Here is a 24,427-nt window from a genome sequence, read left to right as displayed (position 1 = left end):
GGGTTTTCTAAAAAACACACCCCTTTAAGGATTTAGCAAAGTAAAATGTGTATAGAGAGGATGAGGTGGACTGTGCCATGACTATGTTCAGGCCCCTGACGAAGCAGGGGGAATATCTTGACGTTGTTGTCTCCTGTCACCGTTTTACTGATGAATTATAATTTTATGTTTGTCTTCAGTGGAAGCTGGGTGTTCATCTTAATGACGCTGGTTACAACAGTAAAGGCAATGCCCTCGTAGAGCTGGTAGAGAAATGGCATGTGTGCCTGCTCCGGAAATCAAATCTACACTCAGGAAAAATATTTTATAGCCAATTGTATATTTGAATTCCAGATCCGAGTGCAGATGGTCACACATTGGTGAAGGGTTAAATGGGCGTTTTCTATGTTCCCGAAAAACATCTGCAGGAGGCAGACACTGGGAACATGTTATGGTTGGCGTTCCCATAAGGAGAACCAGGCCCCATCCTATTAACATATAAAGGACAGAGAACGTGTGACACCCATTTACAGCACCGAGAAAATGAAGCCTCTCATCAGTGTGTCTCTACCTGTCGTAATCCTGCTTTCCTATGGAGTCCTTACTGCGGGATCCATATTACCTGACCCGGAGGACACAGCAAAGGTAACGCGTTACTCAGGAACTTTCCTCAAATAATCAGAATCAGCTATTTATACAGCGTATCCGAAAACCACAGCACCTTACTACACACATAGCTTATTGGTAATATTTCTTCATAAAACACTATGTTGTTGTGACCTTGAAGGGTTAATTAACTATTTGCGTGATTTTGCTCTGCTACGTCTGTATATTTGTGGTCTTATATGTGCATTATTCATCTCACGTGCACCATGTAAATGAAAGAGCATGTGTAATAGAATATTCTGCTCAAACTGGTTGTCAGAATCCTTGCAGTTGTCTGCCCGATCCTTGTGCCTATTTTAACATACAATTCAAAGACTATTTCAATAGTTTTTTTTTATCATTTTGAACTTGTTTTTTGTTTTTTTGTTTTCTACTTTTTATGACGTGTCCATAGTCTTTTAATAGCTGGGTAAATGTTAATGGTGGTTGTCGGAATATGCTCGGATCTGGTGTTCAGGCTTCAATAGATTTGGGGTGAAATCAACAGCTCCTCTAATAAGATTATCATATGTTTGAAATTATCTTAAAGCAGCCAATGATTCATTGATGATTCATTTTATGATTTACACCACTGGTGACTTTTCCTGTACAACCTTAAAGGGAACCTGTCACATTGAACATTGTGTCTGAGCTGTAGGCAGCACGTTATAGAGCAGGAGGAGCTGAGCAGATTAATATATAGTTTAGTGGGAAAAGATTCAGTAAAATTAGTATTTTACTCATTTAAATCTCTGCTCATTCTGGTCTTTGAAGTCCAGGAGGCGGTCCTATCAGTGATTGACAGCCTTCCCTCTATAACTGTGTATACATAGATAGCTGTCAATCACTGATAGGACCGCCTCCTGGACTTCAAAGCTCAGAATGAGCAGGAATTTAAATTAATAAAGTTTTACTGAATCTTTTCCCATAAAACTATATATCAATCTGCTCAGCTCATCCTGATCTATAACCTGCTGCCTATAGCTTACATAGCATTTTCATGATGGATTTCCATTTTAAGGCCCATTTACACGGGCCGATTAGGGGACCAATTATTGGAAACGAGTGTTTGTACAAAGCTCATTCCTGATAATTGCCCTGCCATTGATCACTCAGCGAGTGAGCAAATGCTTCTTATTGGGTGAAGGTATAGTTGACCCCAAAGCCATCTTTTCTGGAGAGCAGATTGTGCAGTGTAAGTAGGGATATGCCTCCCAGAAATAATGTATCTTTATGGAGGTAAGAGACCGCCCCTGAGGAGCAGGTCATTATCATTACCTTGTCAAATAAAACAGGGATTAGGTGACCCCCATCTACCAGACATTATCCTGTGGGTATGCCATAAATACCTGATTTGGGTGTGCCCCTTTAATGGTTAGAGTGGAGCCTGTTACCTATTATACTATTTATATTTATATAGGGCATTCTGTACAATTTAATGGAAAAGGTAATCGAGTACGCCAGGGGAAGCACAGAAACCAGTAACAAAACTTGAGAAATCATGTCTGCCCAGGGAAGAGTTTCAGAATGGTCATTCATAATTAAGGTTTCTATCATCAGTCACAGATAGAATTTAAAAATTAAGGGGGTCATTAATTAAGACTGGCCAGTTTTAATACCCATTTGTGCTGGCGGTGGATCCACTGGAGTTATGAAGAGGCCCAGGCCTCTACATAATTTCGGTGGATCCACTGCTACTTCTAAATGTAAGACAACATCCTTGCTGTCTTAGGCCTCATCCACACGACCGTGCCGTTTTTTGCGGCCCATTGTAGACATGCCTATTCTTGTCCGCATCTTTTGCGGTCCCATTGAAGTTAATAGGTCTGCACCCGAGCCGCAAAAAATGCGGCTTGGATGCGGACCACAACAAATGGTTGTGTGCATGAGCCCTTACATTTAGATCAGGGATCAGCAACCTTTGGCACTCCAGCTGCTGTAAAACTACAACTCCCAGCATGCACACTTACTCAGCTATTCTTGTCACTCCCCTAGAAGTAAAAGGAGGATTCTGGGAGTTGTAGTTTCAGAACATCTGGAGTGCTGGAGATTGCTGATCCCTAATTTAGACCATTTTCTACATCTAAACCAGGCATAGAAAATGGTAAATGAGACGGGTCTGCCGGCCCATCCCCGCCCACTTTTTTAGACCTGGCCTGAGCGGGGAAAAGTCACAGATTGCGGCGCAAAGTACCTTTGTGCTGCCATTGGCACCAGAAATACACCTAATGACTCCTTAAATTCTATAAAGCTTGTAGTACAGATGTAGCAGGGCTGAATTTTAAAGGTGCCTATAAGTCTTCAATGGCTGACAGCTATTCTTAAGGATACGCCCATATACATGGACACTTAGCTTAGCAGACCATGCGTGTGTTTTTCATGGGGAGACTGAAGTAACCACTGCTAGACAACTCCGTTGATGGCTTATCTCCCTTGAAAACATAATAATCGGGTGTTAAAATTCAACATGCCCAAGCCTTCTTTTGATCAATATCATCTGTCGGCACAACCCCCACACACACCCTGGTGGGTTTGGCTGGCTTTAAGGTTATGTGCATCGGTACCACCTGCGTTATCTGTGCACGGCGATGACCCCATACTTTGCAGACTCATACAGAACAATAGAAATGCAAATTATGGTCAATCACGATGAGCTGTGCCAAATGATAAACTCACCTCTGCTAAATCTGTAATTCAAGAGGGTTTCTCCCAACACATTTTATGGGACACCCATTAGACTGCGAGAAAGTAATGAAGTGTTTTCCAGGTGTCTTGTTCTGCTGAGAAGCTGGTGAGATCCTCGGACAGTTTGTACATAGGGAATGGAGATGCTCGGAGTGTTCTGCGCCTGGAATTCAAGCTTTCTGAACTAACAAGGTATTAACGTTCTCATTGTGTTTTATAAGAACCCAGCATCTGCTATGTGGACAGACTGTGTCCGGGGAATGGGATTCTGAGGGCTCGCCACACCAGGAATTCAGTGTGGTTACATGGGGGATCATTTATAAAAAATGAAGATTGTACAGTTTTTTTTTTCCACATATCTGATTATATTAAGATTTGATCTTGATTCAAAGGTTTATAAAGGAGATGTAATGGAAAAAACCCCACCAGATTGACATATCCTTCTGTGGCTCTAATGCTTGCCATTGTATCCTTCAGCAGGATCTTCTTGTACATGAAAGGGGTTGTTCACCCTGGATGTGCTTTTTACCAGACCCACCAATGTGGCCAGATCTGCAGTGATGAGCATACTTACCTGGTCCTCATTGCTGGGTTCACCCATGTGTCATATGACACATGGGTGACATTGCTGCAGTCAGTCATGGGTGACATTGCTGCAGTCATGGGTGCTTGAGGGAGAACAATGGAGGTGGAACCCAGCAGCAGGAATCGGGTAAGTATCATTACCACCACGGGTCTGGCCACGCTGGGAGGTCTGAAAAAAAGCACACTATGGGTGAACAACTCCTTTAAAGGGCATCTGTCAGCAGATTTGTACCTAGGACACCGGCTGACCTGTTACATGTGCGCTTGGCAGCTGAAGGCATCTGTGTTGGTCCCATGTTCATATGTGCCCGCATTGCTGAGAATAATGATGTTTTATTTTATGCAAATGAGCCTCTAGGGGCAATGGGGGCGTTGCTGTTACACCTAGAGACTCAGCTCTCTCTGCAACTGCCACGCCCTCTGCACTTTGATTGACAGGGCCCTGTCAAAGTCAGAGCAGAGCCTCAAGGAGTAATGGCAATGCCCCCGTTGCTCCTAGAGGCTCATTTGCATATTAAAACTTCATTATTCTCTGTAATACAGCCACATATGGACATGGGACCAACACAGATGTCTTCAGCTGCCAAGTGCACATGTAACAGGTCAGCCGGTGTCATAGGTACAAATCTGCTGACAGATGCCCTTTTACATGATCAAGAATGAGTGCTCCCACAAAACGTTCATTCACCCAACCATTACACTGAGTAATCCTGTCACTCCCCACCCAATGCTTGTTTCTCGGATGACTGCATTTTTTAATTGGCATGAAGAATCATCGCTAGTTGGCACCATCACCCTGTGTGAACAGACAGATGCTGGAGAGAATAATGAAGCTGTATGTGCTGAATGATCACAACATGAGTGACTGCTCCATGTAACTGGAGTCAAACGGGTGCTCATCAACTTGTTATACTGTCAAAAAATCCACTAGACTCTTATATTGTGGAGAATTATTTTTGTATATTTCCATGGAGTAGTTTTTCAGTACTGAAAAGAGTAACTAAACTTTTAATTACGTTAAGTTTTTTTGTGAAATGTCCCTAATGCTCTAAAAATACTTTTGTAATATACTTTATTAATGGATTTTTCATAGAATTTTCCCTCCCTAAAGCACACCTTTCCCTGCGCACTTTCAATTCACTTTCCTGCACACTGCTGACTTTGCAGCGGTGTATGGAGTACGGACTCTACACTTTATGAATGGGGCCGCAGAGAACTGAGTACGGGCAGGAGCGCACATTGAGTTCCACCCCGAGGTTTGCTAAATGCTGCCATGCACATGGGTACCCTGTAAAAATGTGCTAAGCCAGGATTAGATTCGCTAAGCTAAAAGTTTACATCAGTGGCGTCGCCAGGGGGGGGCCAGAGGGGGCCACGGCCCCCCCTACATCATGCTCGGCCCCCCCAACTAAAATGCGCCCCCCCCCCCAAAGTGAGCCGCCGCCGGGCACAGGGAGATGAGCGCTTCCATTGCGCTCATCTCCTTACTACTGCCTGTGCCAGTGGCGGTGCAGAGGAGGGAGAGGCGTGTCCCTTCCCCTTGCTCTGATAGGCTGCCGGCACTAGGCCGGCAGCCCATCAGAGGCCGGCGCAGGTGGCGCGATGATGTCATCGCGCTGCCTGAGCCATACAGCGTGGGACACAGACCAGAAGAGACCTGCATCGCATCGAAGCCACTGAGGTAAGTATAAGTGTTCTTTTTTTTTTCTTACAATAGTGATACTGAAGGGGTTGGGGACTTAATAATGCCACATGATGGGGGGGACTTAATAATGCCACATGATGGGGGGGACTTAATAATGCCACATTGTGGGGGGGGGACTTAGTAATGCCACATGATGGGGGGGACTTAATAATGCCACATGATGGGGGGGGACTTAATAATGGCACATGATGGGGGGGGACTTAATAATGGCACATGATGGGGGGGGGACTTAATAATGGCACATGATGGGGGGGACTTAATAATGGCACATGATGGGGGGGGACTTAATAATGGCACATGATGGGGGGGGGACTTAATAATGGCACATGATGGGGGGGACTTAATAATGGCACATGATGGGGGGGACTTAATAATGGCACATGATGGGGGGGACTTAATAATGGCACATGATGGGGGGGACTTAATAATGGCACATGATGGAGGGGGGACTTAATAATGGCACATGATGGAGGGGGGACTTAATAATGGCACATGATGGGGGGGGGGACTTAATAATGGCACATGATGGGGGGGGACTTAATAATGGCACATGATGGGGGGGGACTTAATAATGGCACATGATGGGGGGGACTTAATAATGGCACATGATGGAGGGGGGACTTAATAATGGCACATGATGGGGGGGGACTTAATAATGGCACATGATGGGGGGGGACTTAATAATGGCACATGATGGGGGGGGACTTAATAATGGCACATGATTACTGGCACGTAATGGGGGGCTTATTACTGACACGTAATGGGGGGCGACTTAATGGCACATGATTACTGGCACGTAATGGGGGCTTATTACTGGCACATTATTGGTGGGCACTATAGGGGCATCTACTGAGGCAACACAAAGAAGGGGTGTTTTATATGGGGGGCTCTGTACAGTAGCATTTTATACTGGGACACATTATGGTGGGTACTATGGGGAAGGGGGGAGAGGAGTACTATGGAGACATCTACGGGGGCACTAAGAAGGGGTAATTTATACTTGCAAAATTATGGGGGACACTGAGGGCATCTACTGGGGCATTTTATACTGGTACATTATGGGGGGCACTAGGAGGAAGGGGGAGAGGAGCACTATGGGGGCATTTACTGGGGGCACTATATAGGGGTATTTTATACTGGCACATTATGGGGGACATTAGCTCAACTGGGGGCATAAGGGGGTATTTTTTGCATTGTCACATTATAAGGAGAATTATTTCTACTGGGGGGCATAATGGTGGGCTTTATTACTCCCCCATGGTATGACCCCCTAGTAGCAGCACCGGCCTCTCCCTGCTCTGCTATCCCTCTGCCCCTTCTCCAAATCCTTATTATGAAATCTTTCTCATTAGGATAAAACACATCAGCTCCGCCGAGCCCCCGGACAAGGTGTGGAAGTGGCGTCCGAGATCCCCAAGGGCCAAGCCAAGTAACTGTAAGTGTTCATGTGAAATATGTTTGTTATACACACATAGCTTACACTGTGCCACACAATATACAGTATACCGCTACACTGTGCCCCACAATATACAGTATACCTCTACACTGTGCCACACAGTATACCGCTACACTGTGCCCCACAATATAAAGTATACCTCTACACTGTGCCACACAATATACAGTATACCTCTACACTGTGCCACACAATATACAGTATACCTCTACACTGTGCCCCACAATATACAGTATACCGCTACACTGTGCCACACAATATACAGTATACCTCTACACTGTGCCACACAATATACAGTATACCTCTACACTGTGCCACACTATATACAGTATACCTCTACACTGTGCCACACAATATACAGTATACCTCTACACTGTGCCACACAATATACAGTATACCTCTACACTGTGCCACACAATATACAGTATACCTCTACACTGTGCCACACAATATACAGTATACCTCTACACTGTGCCACACAGTATACCTCTACACTGTGCCACACAGTATACCTCTACACTGTGCCACACAGTATACCTCTACACTGTGCCACACAGTATACCTCTACACTGTGCCACACAGTATACCTCTACACTGTGCCACACAGTATACCTCTACACTGTGCCACACAGTATACCTCTACACTGTGCCACACAGTATACCTCTACACTGTGCCACACAGTATACCTCTACACTGTGCCACACAGTATACAGTATACCGCTACACTGTGGAGTCTGTTCTATAAGCACCCTTGTTCTGTGGCGGCGGACAGAAAATAATCTGGAAGTGCCTCTCCCGAGACCAGACCCTGGATCCGCCACTGGTCTGGACCGCTCACAGGAGTGTACATTTCTTCTAAACTGTAATCCGTATCCTCTGATCTGCAGAAATGAGCGCTCGCTCGATAACAACTAACAGGCAGTACCTGTAGGCTGTAGCCTGGCCCTGTTACCGAAGCTAGCCGAGTGGTGTAAGGTTAAGGTACTAGTAGAGAGGAGCGGCTGCTGAATCCTGATTTAAAGTTAAAGTTACTGCAGGATATGGATTACGGTTTAGAAATGTCAAATGTACACTCCTGTGAGAGGCGGGGAGGGGGATCTGTGGATGACACTGTTATGGAGGGGGAAATGGGGATGACACTGTTATGGAGGGGGAAATGGGGATGACACTGTCATGGGGTGGATCTGTGGATGACACATATAGCATAAGATGCTATACCCGGTATGTGGCATCCACAGATCCCCCCCCATAGCAGTGTCATCCACAGATCCCCCTCTCTATAAAAGTGTCATCCACAGACAGCTGGACTTTTCTTCCCTGTTGCGGTTTTAGGTATCGCAGCATTTCGAAGCGTACTTGTGTAAATGTATCGTTGTTATAGCTGCCCCCCCTACTTTTGTCCTGGCCCCCAGTGTGCCCCCCCAAATTTTGAAAGCTAGAGACGCCACTGGTTTACATGCAGGACTATCTGTTTATTGAAGCAGGCACAGGCAGGAGCAAGCTCCGCTCAGCTAATCCTGGCATAGCACATGGTTACAGGGTACCAGCATTTAGCCAACCTCGGGTGGGGGGGGGGGACAGGCAATGGCGCTCCTGCCCATACTCCTTGTGCTGCGGCCCCATTCATAAAGTCTAGAGCCTGCACTCCGTACACCGCTGAGAAGTCAGCAGTGTGGAGAATAGTGAATTTAAAGCGCACAGGGAAAGGCGCCCTTTAGGGAGGCAAAACTCTATTAAAAATTAAAAACCCGTTAATAAAGTACATTACAAAAAGTATTTATTATTAGGGCTTTTAGGACATTTTACAAAAAACTGAATTAAAAGTTTAGTTATTCTTTAAGTATTTCTAGCATGCACAGCCTGTTCCAAATCCTCCCACAGCACCCTGAGCTTTGACTTGGCCATTCAAGAATCCTAGAGGATGGCTGGCAGGGCATGTGCCCCAGGTGCTGGGAGCGAGGGCAGGCACTAAGGCTACTTTCACACTAGTGTTTTTCTTTTCCGGCATTGAGTTCCGTCCTCGGGGCTCAATACCGGAAAAGAACTGATCAGTTTTATCCCCATGCATTCTGAATGGAGAGCAATCAGTTCAGGAGGCATCAGGATGTCTTCAGTTCAGGAGGCACCGCATGCTGCGGTTTTATCTCCGGCCCAAAAAACTGAACACTTGCCCGAATGCCGAATCTGGCGTTTTTTTCCATAGGAATGTATTAAAAATACCGCAATGCTGGAGCCGTCCTTCCGGTCTGCATATCTGCAGACCTTTAAAAATGTGAAAAATAAAAATAGAAACGGATCTGTTTGTCCGTATGACAAATGGACAGACGAATCCGTTCCTGCAATGCATTTGTGAGACGGATTTGCATCCGGATCCTTCCACAAATGCTGTCCGTTTGCATGCAGATTTCCGGATCACTCTGCCGCAAGTGTGAAAGTAGCCTAACACTACAGGAAATTTTGAAGAAAATAGTATAGTTATAACTCTGGCTCATATTTTAATAGAAATTGCTAAATGACTGCTTAACGGTAGGTTATCTTAATTTTTTTATCTAATGGGGGAATTTATCACGTCATGCACTCCACAATTCTGGCTTCAAAAAGTCTTTGGGCCCACTTCCATAAAAATTTTGCATTTTTACACCATTTACTTCAGTTTTGAAAAGTGGGTTGGGGAACGGGCATGGATAGATATGTTTGAGTTTCACTACAGATTTATCACAGCAACTTTTTTAAATAAAAAAAAATACTAAAAAGTTGCAAACAAACACACTCCAGTAGGGGATGGCTTAGTTGCTAGAGTAACTTTTCCAGACAAAAATGTTAGGTTTAAAGTGCAGGGGTGCACCAACAATGAGGCCAGGTGAAGCGATCGCCTCAGGCAGCACCAGGTAGGGGCAAGAGGGGGGCAGCGGAAGCGCCATGGGCAATGAGCACTTTCATTGTGGCAAAGGGGTTAGGTTAAGAAATTGGCATGAAGGAAGCACCGTATCAGTTTTCACCTCAGGCAGCAGAAAGGCTAGGTGCACCCCTGTTAAAGTGGCCCCAAATGTAACCAACATTGTGCGACATTTGACAAATTTGGCGCAAAGTACTCCAACTCCTACTCAAGAAAAACTAGTTTCAAATATTGCCCTTATGATAAATTCCCCCCATGTTCAAGGCCTCGCACACACCTGTCCATATGTATTTTGCGGTTGACAAATTGCATACTGTCCATGTTGTATCCGCATTTTTTGTGGACCCATTGATTTAATTGGGTCCATAGTCCACATGTTCTGTCTTTTTGCAGAATGGATGTACCAGGTGCTTTATGTTAGAGGCTGAAGTACGGCACACAGGAGCCTAAGAACAGAATACATACATTTTTGGGCTGTTTTTGTTACATATTGAATATATATATATTTTTTTTTTTAATCAATCTTCAAGAAACATTGTGATGGACCAGTGGTTCATTATGTATCATAGTTTCTTTGAGTACATATGTTGTATTTTTAGTTGTTGCCATCTGATAATTGTTGCACACGAACGTATTTTCTTTCCGTGTCTGTTCCGTTTTGTTTGCGGACCGTATGCGGAACCATTTACTTTAATTGGTCCGTAAAAAAAAACTGAAGTTACTCCGTGTGCGTTCAGTTTCCGTATGTCTGTATTTCCGTTCCACAAAAAAATAGAACATTTATGACTATAAGTTATAACAATGACAAGAAATTAAAAGGGTTTTCCAAGAGCTTAATACTGATGACCTATCTTGGATAGGTCATCAGTATCTGATCAGTTGGGGTTCCACACCTGGGACCCCCTGCGGATGAGCTGTTTGAGAAGGCACCAGCACACTGTCGTACATTGTATAGCGGCTGTGCTTGGTATCACACTCAGCCTCATTCACTTCTATGGGGCTGAGCTGCTTCTAGGCCACGTGACAGATGACCGTATCTTCACTCGGCCTAGGGAAAGCTGTGAGCGTCGCTGCCTTTTCAAACAGCTGATCAGCGGGGGGTCCCAGGTGACGGGAAAGAGGCGCTCCAGATGCTGGGATTCCATAGTGCACCAAAGCAGCAGCAGCCCGACTTGCCCACTTTTTTCTGTACCCTCCAAAAAGGTTTTAAACGTATCGTGAAGAATACTTCTTTCAGCGGCAATGAGGTGGTAGACTAGCTGCTGTGTTTTTGTACATGGATAACTATACATCTGTGGTCTCCATTTGGCCTAATGCGTTGGTTATTCTATATTCCACAGTAATCTCTCCTCGTTTGATTTTCGGACCTTCGACCCAGAAGGCATAATCTTCTATGGAGATGTCGGAAGAGATAATTGGTTTGTACTTGGGGTCCGAGAACGTCGTCTAGAAGTACAGATGAGTAATGGAAATGGGCAGATGGTTCTCTCCAAGTGGGGGCCAGATGTGAGCGATGGAAAATGGAGGAAGGTGAGAGGAAATGACACTGAATCACAAATCAAAGTCATTTACAATCAAAAACATTTACATTCATCCTATAGCATCTAGATAGTTTATTACAAAAAACCTGATGTATATTGTTATAGCAATAATGATATGTAAAAGGTGAACTATATTGCCATCTTAAAGGGGCTCTCTGGGAGTTCGATATTGATGGCCCAACCACAGGATATGTCAACAATATCTGATTGTTGGGGATCTGACTCCCAGCACCCCCACCGATCAGCTGTTTGAAGAACATTCAGCGTGCTCCTCACAGCATGCCAAGTGCAGCATCATACACTATAGCAATTGTTCCCATTATTGCAGTCCAGGCCTATTCATTTGAATGGGACTAAACTGCAAATAGGCCATGTGACCAATGAATGTCACTTCACAGGCCGAGGAAATGGACATGGTGCCCCACAACCTCTTTAAACAGCTGGACCCCACTGATCAGATATGTTATCAGATAATGAACTCCTGGTAATCCCCTTTAATTGTTAACATTATATCTCACAATGGTGCAGCAGTAGCTGTGGCCCATTTACAGAAGAAATAAGGCTGGCCATACACATAAGCTAACTGACAGCCGAATGTACATTTGGTGGTCATCTCTCTCTCGAACCCACCATGCACATGATTGTGAAGCTCAGCCAAGTGTGAATAGGGAGAAGGCTGCTGCTAGACTCCTTTTGGCAACTGCCTATCACTGAATGAAAGGATTGGTGTATTACTGTGAAATCTCAGATTCAGGAGTAAATAGGCTTAAAGGGGTTAGGATATGCCCCCATTGTCTTATAGGTGGGACCCGCACCTATATCAGGAATGGAGCCCTGCAAGGTGGTGGCTGGAGGACTCCGATCCGGCCACCGCTCCCATTCACTTCTATGGGCCCGACGGCTATTTTCGGTGGCCCCATAGAAAATGAATGGAGTGCGGATGTGCATGCGCAGTGCGCCCTCCATCACTTTCCGGGCTCCGTTCTCGATATAGGTGCGGGTGTGGGATCCACACCTATAAACAATGGAGGCATATCCTAGCGATATACCCCCATTGTCTGTGATGAGACAACCCCTTTAACATGGCTTAGGTGCATAAAAAAAACTACGATAAAATATATAATAGAAGAGATAACAAATGAGCGAGCTCCCCATCCACCAGTTCCCAACATGGCACCTAGCAGACACCCATATGATTTAAAGAGTGGTGGTAGTAGCAAGACGCATCTTACCCTGATGATGTCCTCAGTGGAGCAAGCTTTTTTGTGCAGTACACAACCACCAACGGTACCACCAACCAACTACATTGCAAGGAGTTAAAGGCGGTTAAAAAAACACAACTAAGGCCTCATGCACACGACCTCTGTGTGCATGAGGCATCTGTTCCGTTTTTTTTTGCTGATAGGATGGGGACCAATTCATTTCAGTGGGTCAGCAAAAAAATGCTGATGGTTCATCCATTTGTGTTCCGTGTCCGTTGTCCGTGTTTCCCTTTAGCAAAAAAAATAGTGCATGTCCTATTTTTTTCACATTTGCGGACAAGGATAGGTATTTATTACAAGGGATCTGTGGAAAAAACGGATCCTCCAAAAAAAAAGCATGCCGCATCCGTTTTTTTTTGGGCGGATGCACAATTTGCGGATGCAAAAAACAACTGTCGTGTGCATGAGGTCTAAAAAAACCTTGCTACACAAGTGATTAGTTGAAATCCAACTGCCTCATCCTTATCTTCCCCAACATCTGCTGTTGGCGGAAAGTCAGGAGACCCCCATACACATGGCATAGTCTGTCGCTCCCACTGCCATCAATGGGTTCAGCCGACATTTATCTAACGTGCATGTCCAGCTTTTTCGTCTGCTATCATTGCTCAATGCTTTGTCTTGCAGGTGACTGTGGACAGTACTATCAACACTATTGATGTGAGAGTGAACGGAGAGATTGTGGTGATGTTGACTTATCACGTGAACAATGAACTGGTGCCTCAGAGCTACTCCACACTTAGCATCATCCTGGGTGACCTTCCTTCAGACCATAATCTGCAGCTTCTCAAGCCGGTACTATGTTGTTATATGACCTTTTTTTTTAGAAGTATAGAAATTTACATTTACTGTTATTTCATTGCTAACCAAGTAATGTATATCAAGAATACAATGGATAACTAGACAGAACAGTATCGCTGGTGTCACCATGTGCTCCCTCTGTCTAGCTGGTACCTGCATTAGATGGGTGTTTGCGTAACTGGGCCTGGGTGAAAAAGAATACTGAAGCCCTAGACCGTGCAATGGAGATGGACGAGAACCGTCGTTGCTTCCAAAATGAGGAACCTGGAGCTTTCTTTCCTGCTCGTGGATTTGCTACATTTAAACCAGCCGGTGGGTTATCCTCTCATTTTCTTATCACACACTGGTTCCGCTGTGGCACTCCTGGCCAACAGCTGATTTTGCCCGGGGAAGATGCAACCCAACTCTATGATGTTCTTGTGCATATGGCATATGGACATGGGTGGTCTACATGCGACAACTCTACTAAAGAAGACCTGTAACCTCTCCTGACATGTCTGTTTTAGTTACTATTTCCATCCCCATGTAACAACAATTCTGGAACATTTGATCTTATTGTGTGTTGTGCCATTCATGTATTATTCCTGCTAGAAGGAGGGGGTGTCTCTGCACAGTTGGACCTTCATTACAAGCTCCTAACAATTAATTCATAACTTCTAGTAGAAATAATAAAGGAATGGCACAACATTGAGCCATAAGAACAGATGTTCCACAATTATTAGTAGATGGGGAATGCCAGTAGTTACTAAAATAGACAAGTCAGAAGCAGTTACAGGCCCTCTTTAAGAGACTAATTGACAGGGGTGCGGCTTTTTGAACTCTCTTATCAATAAATGGAGGTCCCAATTCCTCCTTTGCCTCTAGGATATGGCTGCAAAGGGCAAGGGGACTCCCTCAGCTACTTGCGTAGAGACAATTGTCTATAATAAAGAATATCTGGCCAAAAATATCTGTTGTTGCTATGGCTTTTTAATATTTTTCACTTTTTTGTAGCATTTCCAACAAAGGACAAAGATTCCTGGAGTCTAATCCTGCAGCTGGCCTTCCGAGTACTAGAGGATGGTGGGGTCCTGCTGGGATTGTCTGGAGCAAGGAATGTTTTTGCATTGACAATAACTTTCGATTTGGAGAAACAAGTAACAAACCTTTGATTTTATCAGAATTTCTTGTGTTTTTTACGGTAATTTTTTTTTTTATTATTAGAGGTTTCTAGTCTTTAATCTATTTATTATATCACGTAATTGTCTTCAGGTTTTGGAAGTCTCCCTGCTGGGAAAATTAGCACATTCATTAAAGTTCCCACCTGGTGTATGTCTCAAAGACTGGCATACTGTGAATATTGTAATCCAGTCCAACCAAGTTGTCCTGACCACTACTGAGGCCTCATCTTCAATGGATATTGTGCCAGCGGACTTCAAGGCTTTGGAAGACATATGGCTGGACCCTGCTTCTGAAATCTCTATTGGAGGCACTTCGGGTAAGTTTTGATTGTCTCTAGTCTGCATCCAGTCCACATCCTGCAGTGAAGTTCTGTAAGGAGGTTGTCCAACATTGACTTTTTATTTTATTGCACCCCTCCCAGCTGAACCTGTGAAAGGAGGTTTACTTACCTGCCTGCCATATATGACTCGGTTATCTGCATGTAAACTTTCTGCACTAGTGGGGGCCACAGGCACCGATGCAGCCAATGTCAGGCCTCAGCAGTAATGTGTCCTTAAGCGGCCATGTCACCAGTGGGGCCAGTCATTGGCTGCAGTGGTGCATTAAAAAAAATCCCCCTTAAAAGGGGTTGTACGTACCATTAACAAGTTTTGACCAAAAGCTCAGAATGGTCTAAAATATCAAACTGAGTAATACCTTTACAAATCACCCGCCACTTTCAGGTCCCCTGTCAATCTTTGTATCTTGGCTTCCTGCCCTCATGTTTTGACACAGTTACATTACCATTGCCGCCCAGCCTATTTGACTTTACAGAACATGTGTATATTAACTTTTAATTGCAATGTAAACTTTGTGATTTCAATGCACACAAGATGTGTGTCACGGGTAATGGGGAAGGGATAACACCAGATAACACACACAAGGAATAGACTGGAGTCTAGGCTTCAAAGCTAAGGGAGAGGGATGGTGACCTCCTAGGAATCCCTAGACCTCTCCCTGACTCCTGCCAGCATGAGTAGTCCCTGTAGGTGGAAATACTCATACACCGGAACTTAAGGCCTAGAGACCCTTGAAGGCCCTAGGAGTTGTGGCAGGGAATGAGACTACTGGTTCTTCCTCAGATGAAGGAACCAGCGTCTCCCTGAGGCCTAGACAACAACACACACAAGTGAACAACAAAATGTACATAGCTTAAAGAAGAATGGAGAAGCATGATATCCAAAGGAACAACACACCAGCTCAACCAACTCCAGCAGGAAATATCAACCGCATGGTAAGCACTGTGAGTCAGAAATACATAGAGCCTCAGTAATGACCACAAGCTGCACCTGACAAGAGGTTTGGTCATTAGGAAACAACAACACTGCAAGGAGAAAACAGAGAGACTGTCAGATACCCTCACGTGCCGCCAGTCTCTCAGATCTTCTCACCTCTGTCATGGGAGGGACCGTGACAATACAGTGACAATGTGTGGTTAATCCATAAAAATAGACCTCAGTGGCAAGTAATAGGCTCCAAATGAATTTGTCTACCGCTGGACCATTTCAGCCCACTATAGTGTAAGACCCTGAATCCTTTAGAGCAGTGTTCCACACCTCCAGTCCTCAGGGCCCAACTACCGGGCATGTGTTTAGGATTTTCTTAGTATTGAGCAGGTTATATAATTAGTGTCAGTGCATCAGGACTTACCACAGGTATTCATTCTGTGGGATATTCTCAAATCATGGCTGGCAGGTGGGCCCTGAGGACTGGAGTTGAGAAACCCTGTTCTAGAGGATCCTCTGGTATTCTGGTGAGCTAATCCAGCCCTGAACTGATGGGCATTATATTTAGAGCCTCACATTACTAGTTTATGACTACTGATATCTTATTGGAAGTAACTGCAGCTTTTTCAACTGTATTGCTTCTCTAAATAATGATTTACTATTGTATGTTTTGTGTTTAAAATGTTTTTTCCATCTCGTAAAATGATTTTATGATATTGCTAGATATGCCACCACTTTCTGGTTCAAGCGCCTATCACAGATCATCTCCTATGGTCAGAGAAACCCCATTTGAGCATCTAGACACAAATTGGTGATATGGGCTACAATATATTCATCCTAAAGTGACATTTTCTCACGTTGCAGAACAAGCTGAGCCTGGCGCACGTTTCTCAGGGTGTCTAAAGATAATTCTACAAGGAACGGCTGTTGAGGTGGACTCGGCCGAGTACAAGCACCCTCATGTCCACAGTCACAGCTGTCCACTGGCAGTATAGTGAATCATGGAAAAGTCTTCACTGGAGGCTGTGTGTTCTGATATGTGCGATGTATCATTCTTCTACATAAATCTAAACCATATCCTCCAACCAGTTGGGATTTCAGGAACTGTTTTTAGCCCCAAATTTTCAATCAGTTCTTTTGGAGTCCGGAAAATAGAACAAAGTCTTGTTTAGGGGAACACAAATACAAAAAGACCACTATGGTGTAAAATACATATATCATGGTACACGCACACTAGATTGGCTTGCTTTGATCTCTAGGCAGGATCATCTACAATGTACACTACTGAGAGGTATATTTTCATGTATCAGTACAGATGAACAATGGGGTTTTACCTTCAGATGGACGTCTACATGAGAAATAAATCGTATTTACACTTGGATGGATTTATGTCTTTATTTGTACATGTCTGACCGTTTCCAGATTGAGAAAAAATGTGGACAAGATTTGACCTCACAGGTGGAGGGCATGGGCGCATGGTGATGCCATGCCACAGTTGAGATGTGGCCTCAGTGCAGCCAAGTTTATTATGTTTATTCGGTGTTCATTGTTAATGGACACGTGGTTTTGTGGGATGCCCCACAGCTATTAGCAATGACTGCTGAATAATCAGTTCATATGATTTCCCTTTGGTTTGCAAGACTAAGATATTCAAACATACAAAGGCTGCATCACAATGTGGAATGGCAGCACCATTTTGGCCGTACCCTAAAGGGTTAATTCAGTTACAACAATTATAGGTTATTCCTTGTACAGTGGTCCCTCAAGATACAATGGCCTCCGCATACAATATTTTTTACTTACCATGGTCTTTCGGGGACCATAGAAACTGGAAACTAGACTCAACATACAATGCCTCTGACTCGGAGCCAACCAATCGACATGGTCATTTCATTGATATAACACCAGTATTGGTGTCTAGTAGCTCTGCTTTATAGTACAGTGCAGTATTACATGTCCGGTACTGCCCTCTGTCTGTGCCAGGAAGAGCTGCTTCCTTGGGTGTCAGGTGATGGCGACTCTATGTTTCTTTTCTGGTACATTGTGTGCAATACAGAGCCATGAAGAAGCTCCTTTCTTCATCATAAAAAAGTATTTACAGCCTCTAGCATCTATTGCTGTTATACATTAGGCCAGGTTCACATCTGCAGCAACCACTCTGGTCGTCTGTTCTGACAAAGGAACAGACTATCAGCGTTTACTGCACCCAGCATAGCTGTACACTGCCGCATACCACCAATTCCCATTTGACTGTAATGGGATCCGACGGGAATCCAGCTACTTTCCTGTACGCAATGGGGACCCGGCATTTCCGCAGATGTGAACCAACCCTAAAGACTTACTTTATCTATCTGATTTATTTTTTTATCTCGGGATAAAACATTTTGGGGCTTTGGAACCAATTACTAGTTTTTCATAGAGTTATAGACTCCAATGGTTTCAACTGACAATGGTCGTCCTGGAACCAATTAATATTGTAACTTGAAGGGCCACTGTATTGTGTGTGATGTCAAATACTTTTGTGTTAATAAGGACAACAGTATTATAGCAGTGGTTTGCTACCCAGAAAAATGACATTAGTAAGTTGTCAGAGCACAGAGGCCAATTTACTAATGAATTAGTGAGAAAAAACTACAACACTTAACGATGTTACAGACATATGTACATGGGGATGAGATAAGCCACAGCAATAAAACAAAGGTTTTTGTTACCGATAGACAGGCAAGAGAGGTTCAAGGCCCCTTTACACGGGACAATGATTGGGTTACTACTGGGAGGAAGCCTTTTTAGGAACCTCGTTCCTGATGGCTGCCCTGTGTGAAGGTGCCGGAGATCACCCAATGAATGAGCAAACGGTGCAGTCACTTAAATGATTGTTTCTGGACAGCAGAAGCAACTTATCCCCCTGCAGCTCTCACCGCCTCTGATGAGCATGCAATTATAGGGAAGAAACGGTTCGTTTCTGATAATGGCCTTTGTAAAGGGGACCTAAGACTACATGCATAGGACGCTAAAAACGGACACACTGTCAGTTTTTCATGGCCATTTTTCAACCTTTTGTGCATCCATTCTCTGGCCGTCTGTTAGTTTTTAATGGTGGTTTTGCATCTGGCCATTAAAAACGGTTGAATTTCATTAGCTTTTTTTTAAAATAAAGATCCCACCCTCTGTGGTGCTCTCAGTACACGTAATCTCCCCCATAATGATTCCTAGCAGTAATAATGTCCCTCATAGTGGCCCCCATTTGTAATAATGTCCCTTATAGCGGCCCCAAGAATTAGTAATGTACCCCATAGTGGCCCCAAGAATTGGTAATATGCCCCATAGTTGCCCCCAGCTGTAATGTTTTGCTTTAGCAAAAAAAAAAAAAAAAACACCTCACCCACTTGTACACGCAGAGGCAGTCACTCCTCTCTTGATTGAAAAGGACCTGCGCTCCGCATGATGACATCACCGTGCGCTCCCAGCATGAATGCCTTGTGACATCATCACACTGAGTGCAGGTCCTTTCCACTGAAGAGAGCAGTAACTGCCTCTGTGTGTGCAAGTGGGTGAGGTGGGTATTTTCTTTGCTAAACAAAATCAGCGGTGGTGGTGCTTGCGTACAATAGGAAAAAGTGCCCACCTCTCTGATGGCCGGGACCGTGGGAGCGCACATGGGCTAGTGCTTTTTCCTATAGTGGGCAAGCACGGCCACCGCTGATGGATTGCAGGGTGGTCATAACCCATGGATATGAGCAGTATGTAATGTGATGGAAAAATGAATCCCGCCAGCAAAGGAAGCAATATGGAGATTCACAATACATTAGTAAGTGCCTCATATTAACTTTCTCTAAATGATCAATGCTATTTGCTGAAGTGAGACGACCCCTTTACGTTCCTTTGTCTTAACCTCTATTGCCTGTCCGTCTGTAACAAAACCCTTTTTTTTTTATTGCTCTGTCTTTTATTCAGTCTTTATTTAAGAGATTTTGAATATACAAAACCAAGGAAAACAACTGCAACAGAAACATCGAATTCTACATTATCTCTCGCTGGATGAGTGGATGGCTGGAATGCGGCATTGATACATTGGGCTGCCTTTTTGCCAACTCAGTGCTGATAGATTTTGAAACCCTACACTTTAAATTTGAGTACCTAACTCCCTTTTTTTAAATCAATATCTGCAGATCCGCCACTTCCTATCCACAATACCCCTACCGGTATTTCAGAACGTAGCTGAGCCACTGAACAGCAATTCATGCTAAAATGGGAAGCAGAAATGGGGAAAGAGTTCCTGCTGTGGGAAGCGGCTTTATACTGGTCTATGAAGTGTTCCTGATGTGTTAATCATACAGAACAGAATAGGAAAATTCAGCTCAGATGTCTGTGAAGGTTCTCATTTATCCAGGTCATGGTATATCTGTAAAGAATAAATCAAGGCAACTGGACGTACTGTAGATTTCTTGAAAACGTTTCACTCGTACTTCCAACGAGCTTTCTCAATTCTGAGTCACTGTACAAAAATTCTGGGAATAAATAGTGAAACGAGTGAAACGTTTTCAAGAAATCTACAGTACATCCAGTTGCCTTGATTTATTCTTTACAGATATTCAGCTCAGATGGTACTTGACCCCGATCAGGCTATCCCATATTATCCAAAATGATTCCCCCTTGTGCTGGAGAGGATGTGGGGAACTAGGAACCCCAACCCATATGTGGTGGCATTGCCCATCAGTTAAGAACTTCTGGTTGGCTATATCTACCATTATTGGGGAGGTTACGGATCTGCAGATATCGCTACCCCCAGAACTAGCCATCCTCTGCATAGACCTCGCTGGGATCCCAACCTGCGCCCGCTGGATTGTAGCCCACATTCTTAATGCTTCTACAAAGGTAATAGCTCACCGCTGGAGATTGGCGCAACCTCCTACAACTCAGGAAGTAGTGCAACTGGTGAACTTCCCCATATGCACTGTGAACTTGTATTCGCCCCTACAATGCAATCCAGGATGGTTACACACAATTGGCTGCTGTGGCTCTCTAGCACCTATGCCACACCATTACCGTCAAGTGTCATTTAAAGCAAAAAGGAAATGATGTCTAATGCATGATCTGTTACCCTAATGCCGGTTACCACCGTGTTCCTGAAAGGTCTCTGATTGATGCTTTGTATGCCTGAGCTATGTGACATGTCCATATTTGTACTTAGGAACTCCTATCTTTTTGGTTCCATCCCCTATTTGTTTATTATGTAAGATCATATTTTTGAAAAATCTTCAATAAAAATCCTATTGAAACTAGAAACATCAAATTCTGAAACACAGGTATGGCAGAATATCTAGTAAGACATAAACTGAGCATCGTACGTTAATATATGCACTTTGGGCACCGACCAGACCTTCCAGGGACTCCACAGAGCTATACATTTATTATGAGACCAACTCTCCCAGCTAGACAATTCCTCTAAGCGGTAAATCTGCAGAACCCTATCAAGCCACATTTGCTGGTCTTATCTTCCTGATGTACACATCTGTAACATGGGTTTTCCAGGACTAGAATATTGATGATCCTTCCTCAAATGTCCGCATGAAGTAGGGTTCTGGCTGGCAGAATGTGCCTTGGTCGGACCTCCGATGATCAGACACTTATCCACAGGATTAAGGATAAATTGAATGGGAAAACCCCTTTAATTCAGCCCATAAAAGTCCAGGTAGTCTGATAATACCAGAAAAATGTAACACATGCGTATCTGTAACAGGACCTGAAATGGGATACTCAATTTTAGGAGGTTTCTTTAATGAAAGAAAAAATACAGTTGCAGACTGTCTATTAACAATTTTGAGACTTTCTTTCAGAAGGTCTTACTGGTGAGTTTATATACTTTTCTATGGCTGTCCCTTTATCCAGAAGGTTACTTTGTTCCTGGATAGAGGCATTTTAGTGAGCCTCATGTAGGTACTCACACAGGGGTTAGGCTACTTTCACACTTGCGGCAGTGTGATCCGGTGGGCAGTTCTGTCGTCGGAACTGCCTGCCGGATCCGCCGATCTGGATGTGACTAAAAGTATTTGTGAGACGCATCTGGATGCGGATCCGTCTCACAAATGCATTGCAAGAACGGATCCGTCATGTATCTTGCCATGCGGACAGACGGATCCGTCTTGTATCTTTTTTCACATTTTTACCGGTCTGCGCATGCGCAGGCCGGTAGGACGGATACGGCTTTCCGGTATTTTGAATGCCGGATCCGGCATTAATACATTCCTATGGGGAAAAATGCTGGATCTGGCATTCAGGCAAGTCTTCCGTTTTTTTCGCATGCTACGGTTTCCTCTTTTGCCTGATCAGACAAAACGACTGAACTGAACTGAAGACATCCTGAACGGATGCTTCTCTATTCAGAATGCATGGGGATATGCCTGATCAGTTATTTTCCGGTATAGAGCCCCCGTGACGGAACTGTATGCCGTAAAAGAAAAACGCTAGTGTGAAAGTAGCCTTAGACACTTTCTGTGCTGCTGTCCGTCTACAGCAGTGTCTAGGTGTGGCTAGACCAGGAACATAGGCAGGACTCCAGCCCTCAGCTGAGAGGGGAAGTTTGTAGGCACCATAGAAACTGCAAGTCAATGCCAAGCTTTGTCTGCACTCAGCTCCCTGGACGTCCCTCCTATAGCAGGTACTTCACATCCTGACACAATCTTACTGAATACAGATATAAGCACTAGTATTAAGTACTATTATGTTACTTCAGGTCATTACAAAGCACATACATTACCAGCTTAGTATACATTGCATAGGTCAGTGCATTCGGTCATGGTCATAGCTAGACCATCCATCAATCCAGACAAAGACTCAGTGGCCTAGCCTTGTTCCTTGGTTAAGTCAGAGTGGTTCATTGGCACCTCTGCCCAAGCCTCCAATCTATCCAGATCGCTCTGTAGCAGTATACTGTCCTCTTCCGTGTCAATTACTTTACACAGTTTAGTGTCATCTGCAAAAATTGGTATTTTACTGTGCAAGCCTTCTACAAGATCATTAATAAATATATTGAAGAGAATAGGGCCCAATACTGACCCCTGAAGTACCCCACTAGTGACAGTGACCCAATCTGAGTGTGTACCGTTAATAACCACCCTCTGTTTTCTATCACTGAGCTAGTTACTTACCCACATACAGACGTTTTCTCCCAGTCCAAGCATTCTTATTTTATATACTAACCTTTTAGGCTACTTTCACACTTGCGGTATAGTGATCCGGCAAGCAGTTCCGTTGCCGGAACTGCCTGCCGGATCAGGCAATCTGCATGCAAACGGACAGCATTTGTAGACTGATCCATCTCTCCGTTTGTCATACGGACAAACGGATCTCTTTCTATTATTTTTTTTCACAGATCCGGCATTCCAGTATTTTAAATGCTGGATCCGGCACTAATACATTTCAATGTAAATTAATTCCAGATCTGGCATTCCCGCAACTGATCCAGAATTTTGGACGGAGATAATACCTCAGCATGCTGCGGTATTTCCTCCGTCCAAAACCCAGTTTAGTGACTGAACTGAAGGCATCCTGATGCATCCTGAACGGATTTCTCTTTGTATTTTACATATTCAATTTTTTTCCTTATAGTTTTTCAGTGCTTCCTCACTACCCTTCTGTTTTAGTGATTTAAATGCTTTTTTTTTGTCATTTATTGCTTTCTTTACATTTCTATTTATCCAATTTTTTCCTTATAGTTTTTCAGTGCTTCCTCACTACCCTTCTCTTTTAGTGATTTAAATGCTTTTTTTTGTCATTTATTGCTTTCTTTACATTTCTATTTATCCAATTTTTTTCCTTATAGTTTTTCAGTGCTTCCTCACTACCCTTCTGTTTTAGTGATTTAAATGCTTTTTTTTTTTTGTCATTTATTGCTTTCTTTACATTTCTATTTATCCACATTGGTTTCTTCTTGTTCCTTATCCTTTATTCCCATAAGGTATGTACCTCTCACAATTCGATTTTAGGATGCTTTTAAAAATATCCCATTTTGTGGCTGTATTTTTATTTTTGAGGACTTTGTCCCAGTTAGTTAGGCCTATGGCCTCTCTTAGTTTGCTTAATTTTGCTTTTTTGAAGTTTGGTATTTTTGTTCCTCCCTAAAGAAACACTCTTATGAAGGATAATTGGAAGGTTATTACTTTATGGTCACTATTTCCCAGGTGTCCCCCAACCAGCACGTCTGTTGTTCTGTCAGGTCTATTGGTTAATACTAAGTCCAGTATGGCCGTCCTCTAGTCGGGTCCTGAACCAGTTGGGAAAGGTAATTGGCTTTAGTTAATGCCAAGAACCTGTTTCCCTTATGAGATATACAAGTTTCAGTTTCCCAGTCTATATCTGGGTAGTTGAAGTCCCCCATAATAACCACCTCATTATGATTTGCCGCCTCGTCTATCTCGTTTAGTAGTATCTGTCCCTCCAGCCGTTTGTGCC

At 43.8% G+C, this 24,427-nt stretch overlaps 1 protein-coding gene across 1 annotated transcript; it reads left to right on the top strand.

Moving 5' to 3' along the window:
* The first annotated feature begins 343 nt into the window (after positions 1-343).
* SHBG (sex hormone binding globulin) lies at positions 344-17,355 on the top strand. The gene is made up of 8 exons (XM_044292135.1): positions 344-624; positions 3,392-3,501; positions 11,290-11,479; positions 13,377-13,544; positions 13,697-13,862; positions 14,544-14,686; positions 14,802-15,027; positions 16,841-17,355. Exons 1-8 carry the CDS (start codon positions 523-525, stop codon positions 16,969-16,971), a joined length of 1,236 nt encoding a protein of 411 aa, XP_044148070.1. The 5' UTR covers positions 344-522; the 3' UTR covers positions 16,972-17,355.
* Positions 17,356-24,427: the final 7,072 nt, after the last annotated feature.

The sequence above is a fragment of the Bufo gargarizans genome, chromosome 4 (genome assembly GCF_014858855.1).
Source record: "Bufo gargarizans isolate SCDJY-AF-19 chromosome 4, ASM1485885v1, whole genome shotgun sequence".
Taxonomy (NCBI): domain Eukaryota; kingdom Metazoa; phylum Chordata; class Amphibia; order Anura; family Bufonidae; genus Bufo; species Bufo gargarizans.
This window is presented reverse-complemented; position numbering and strand designations above follow the sequence as displayed.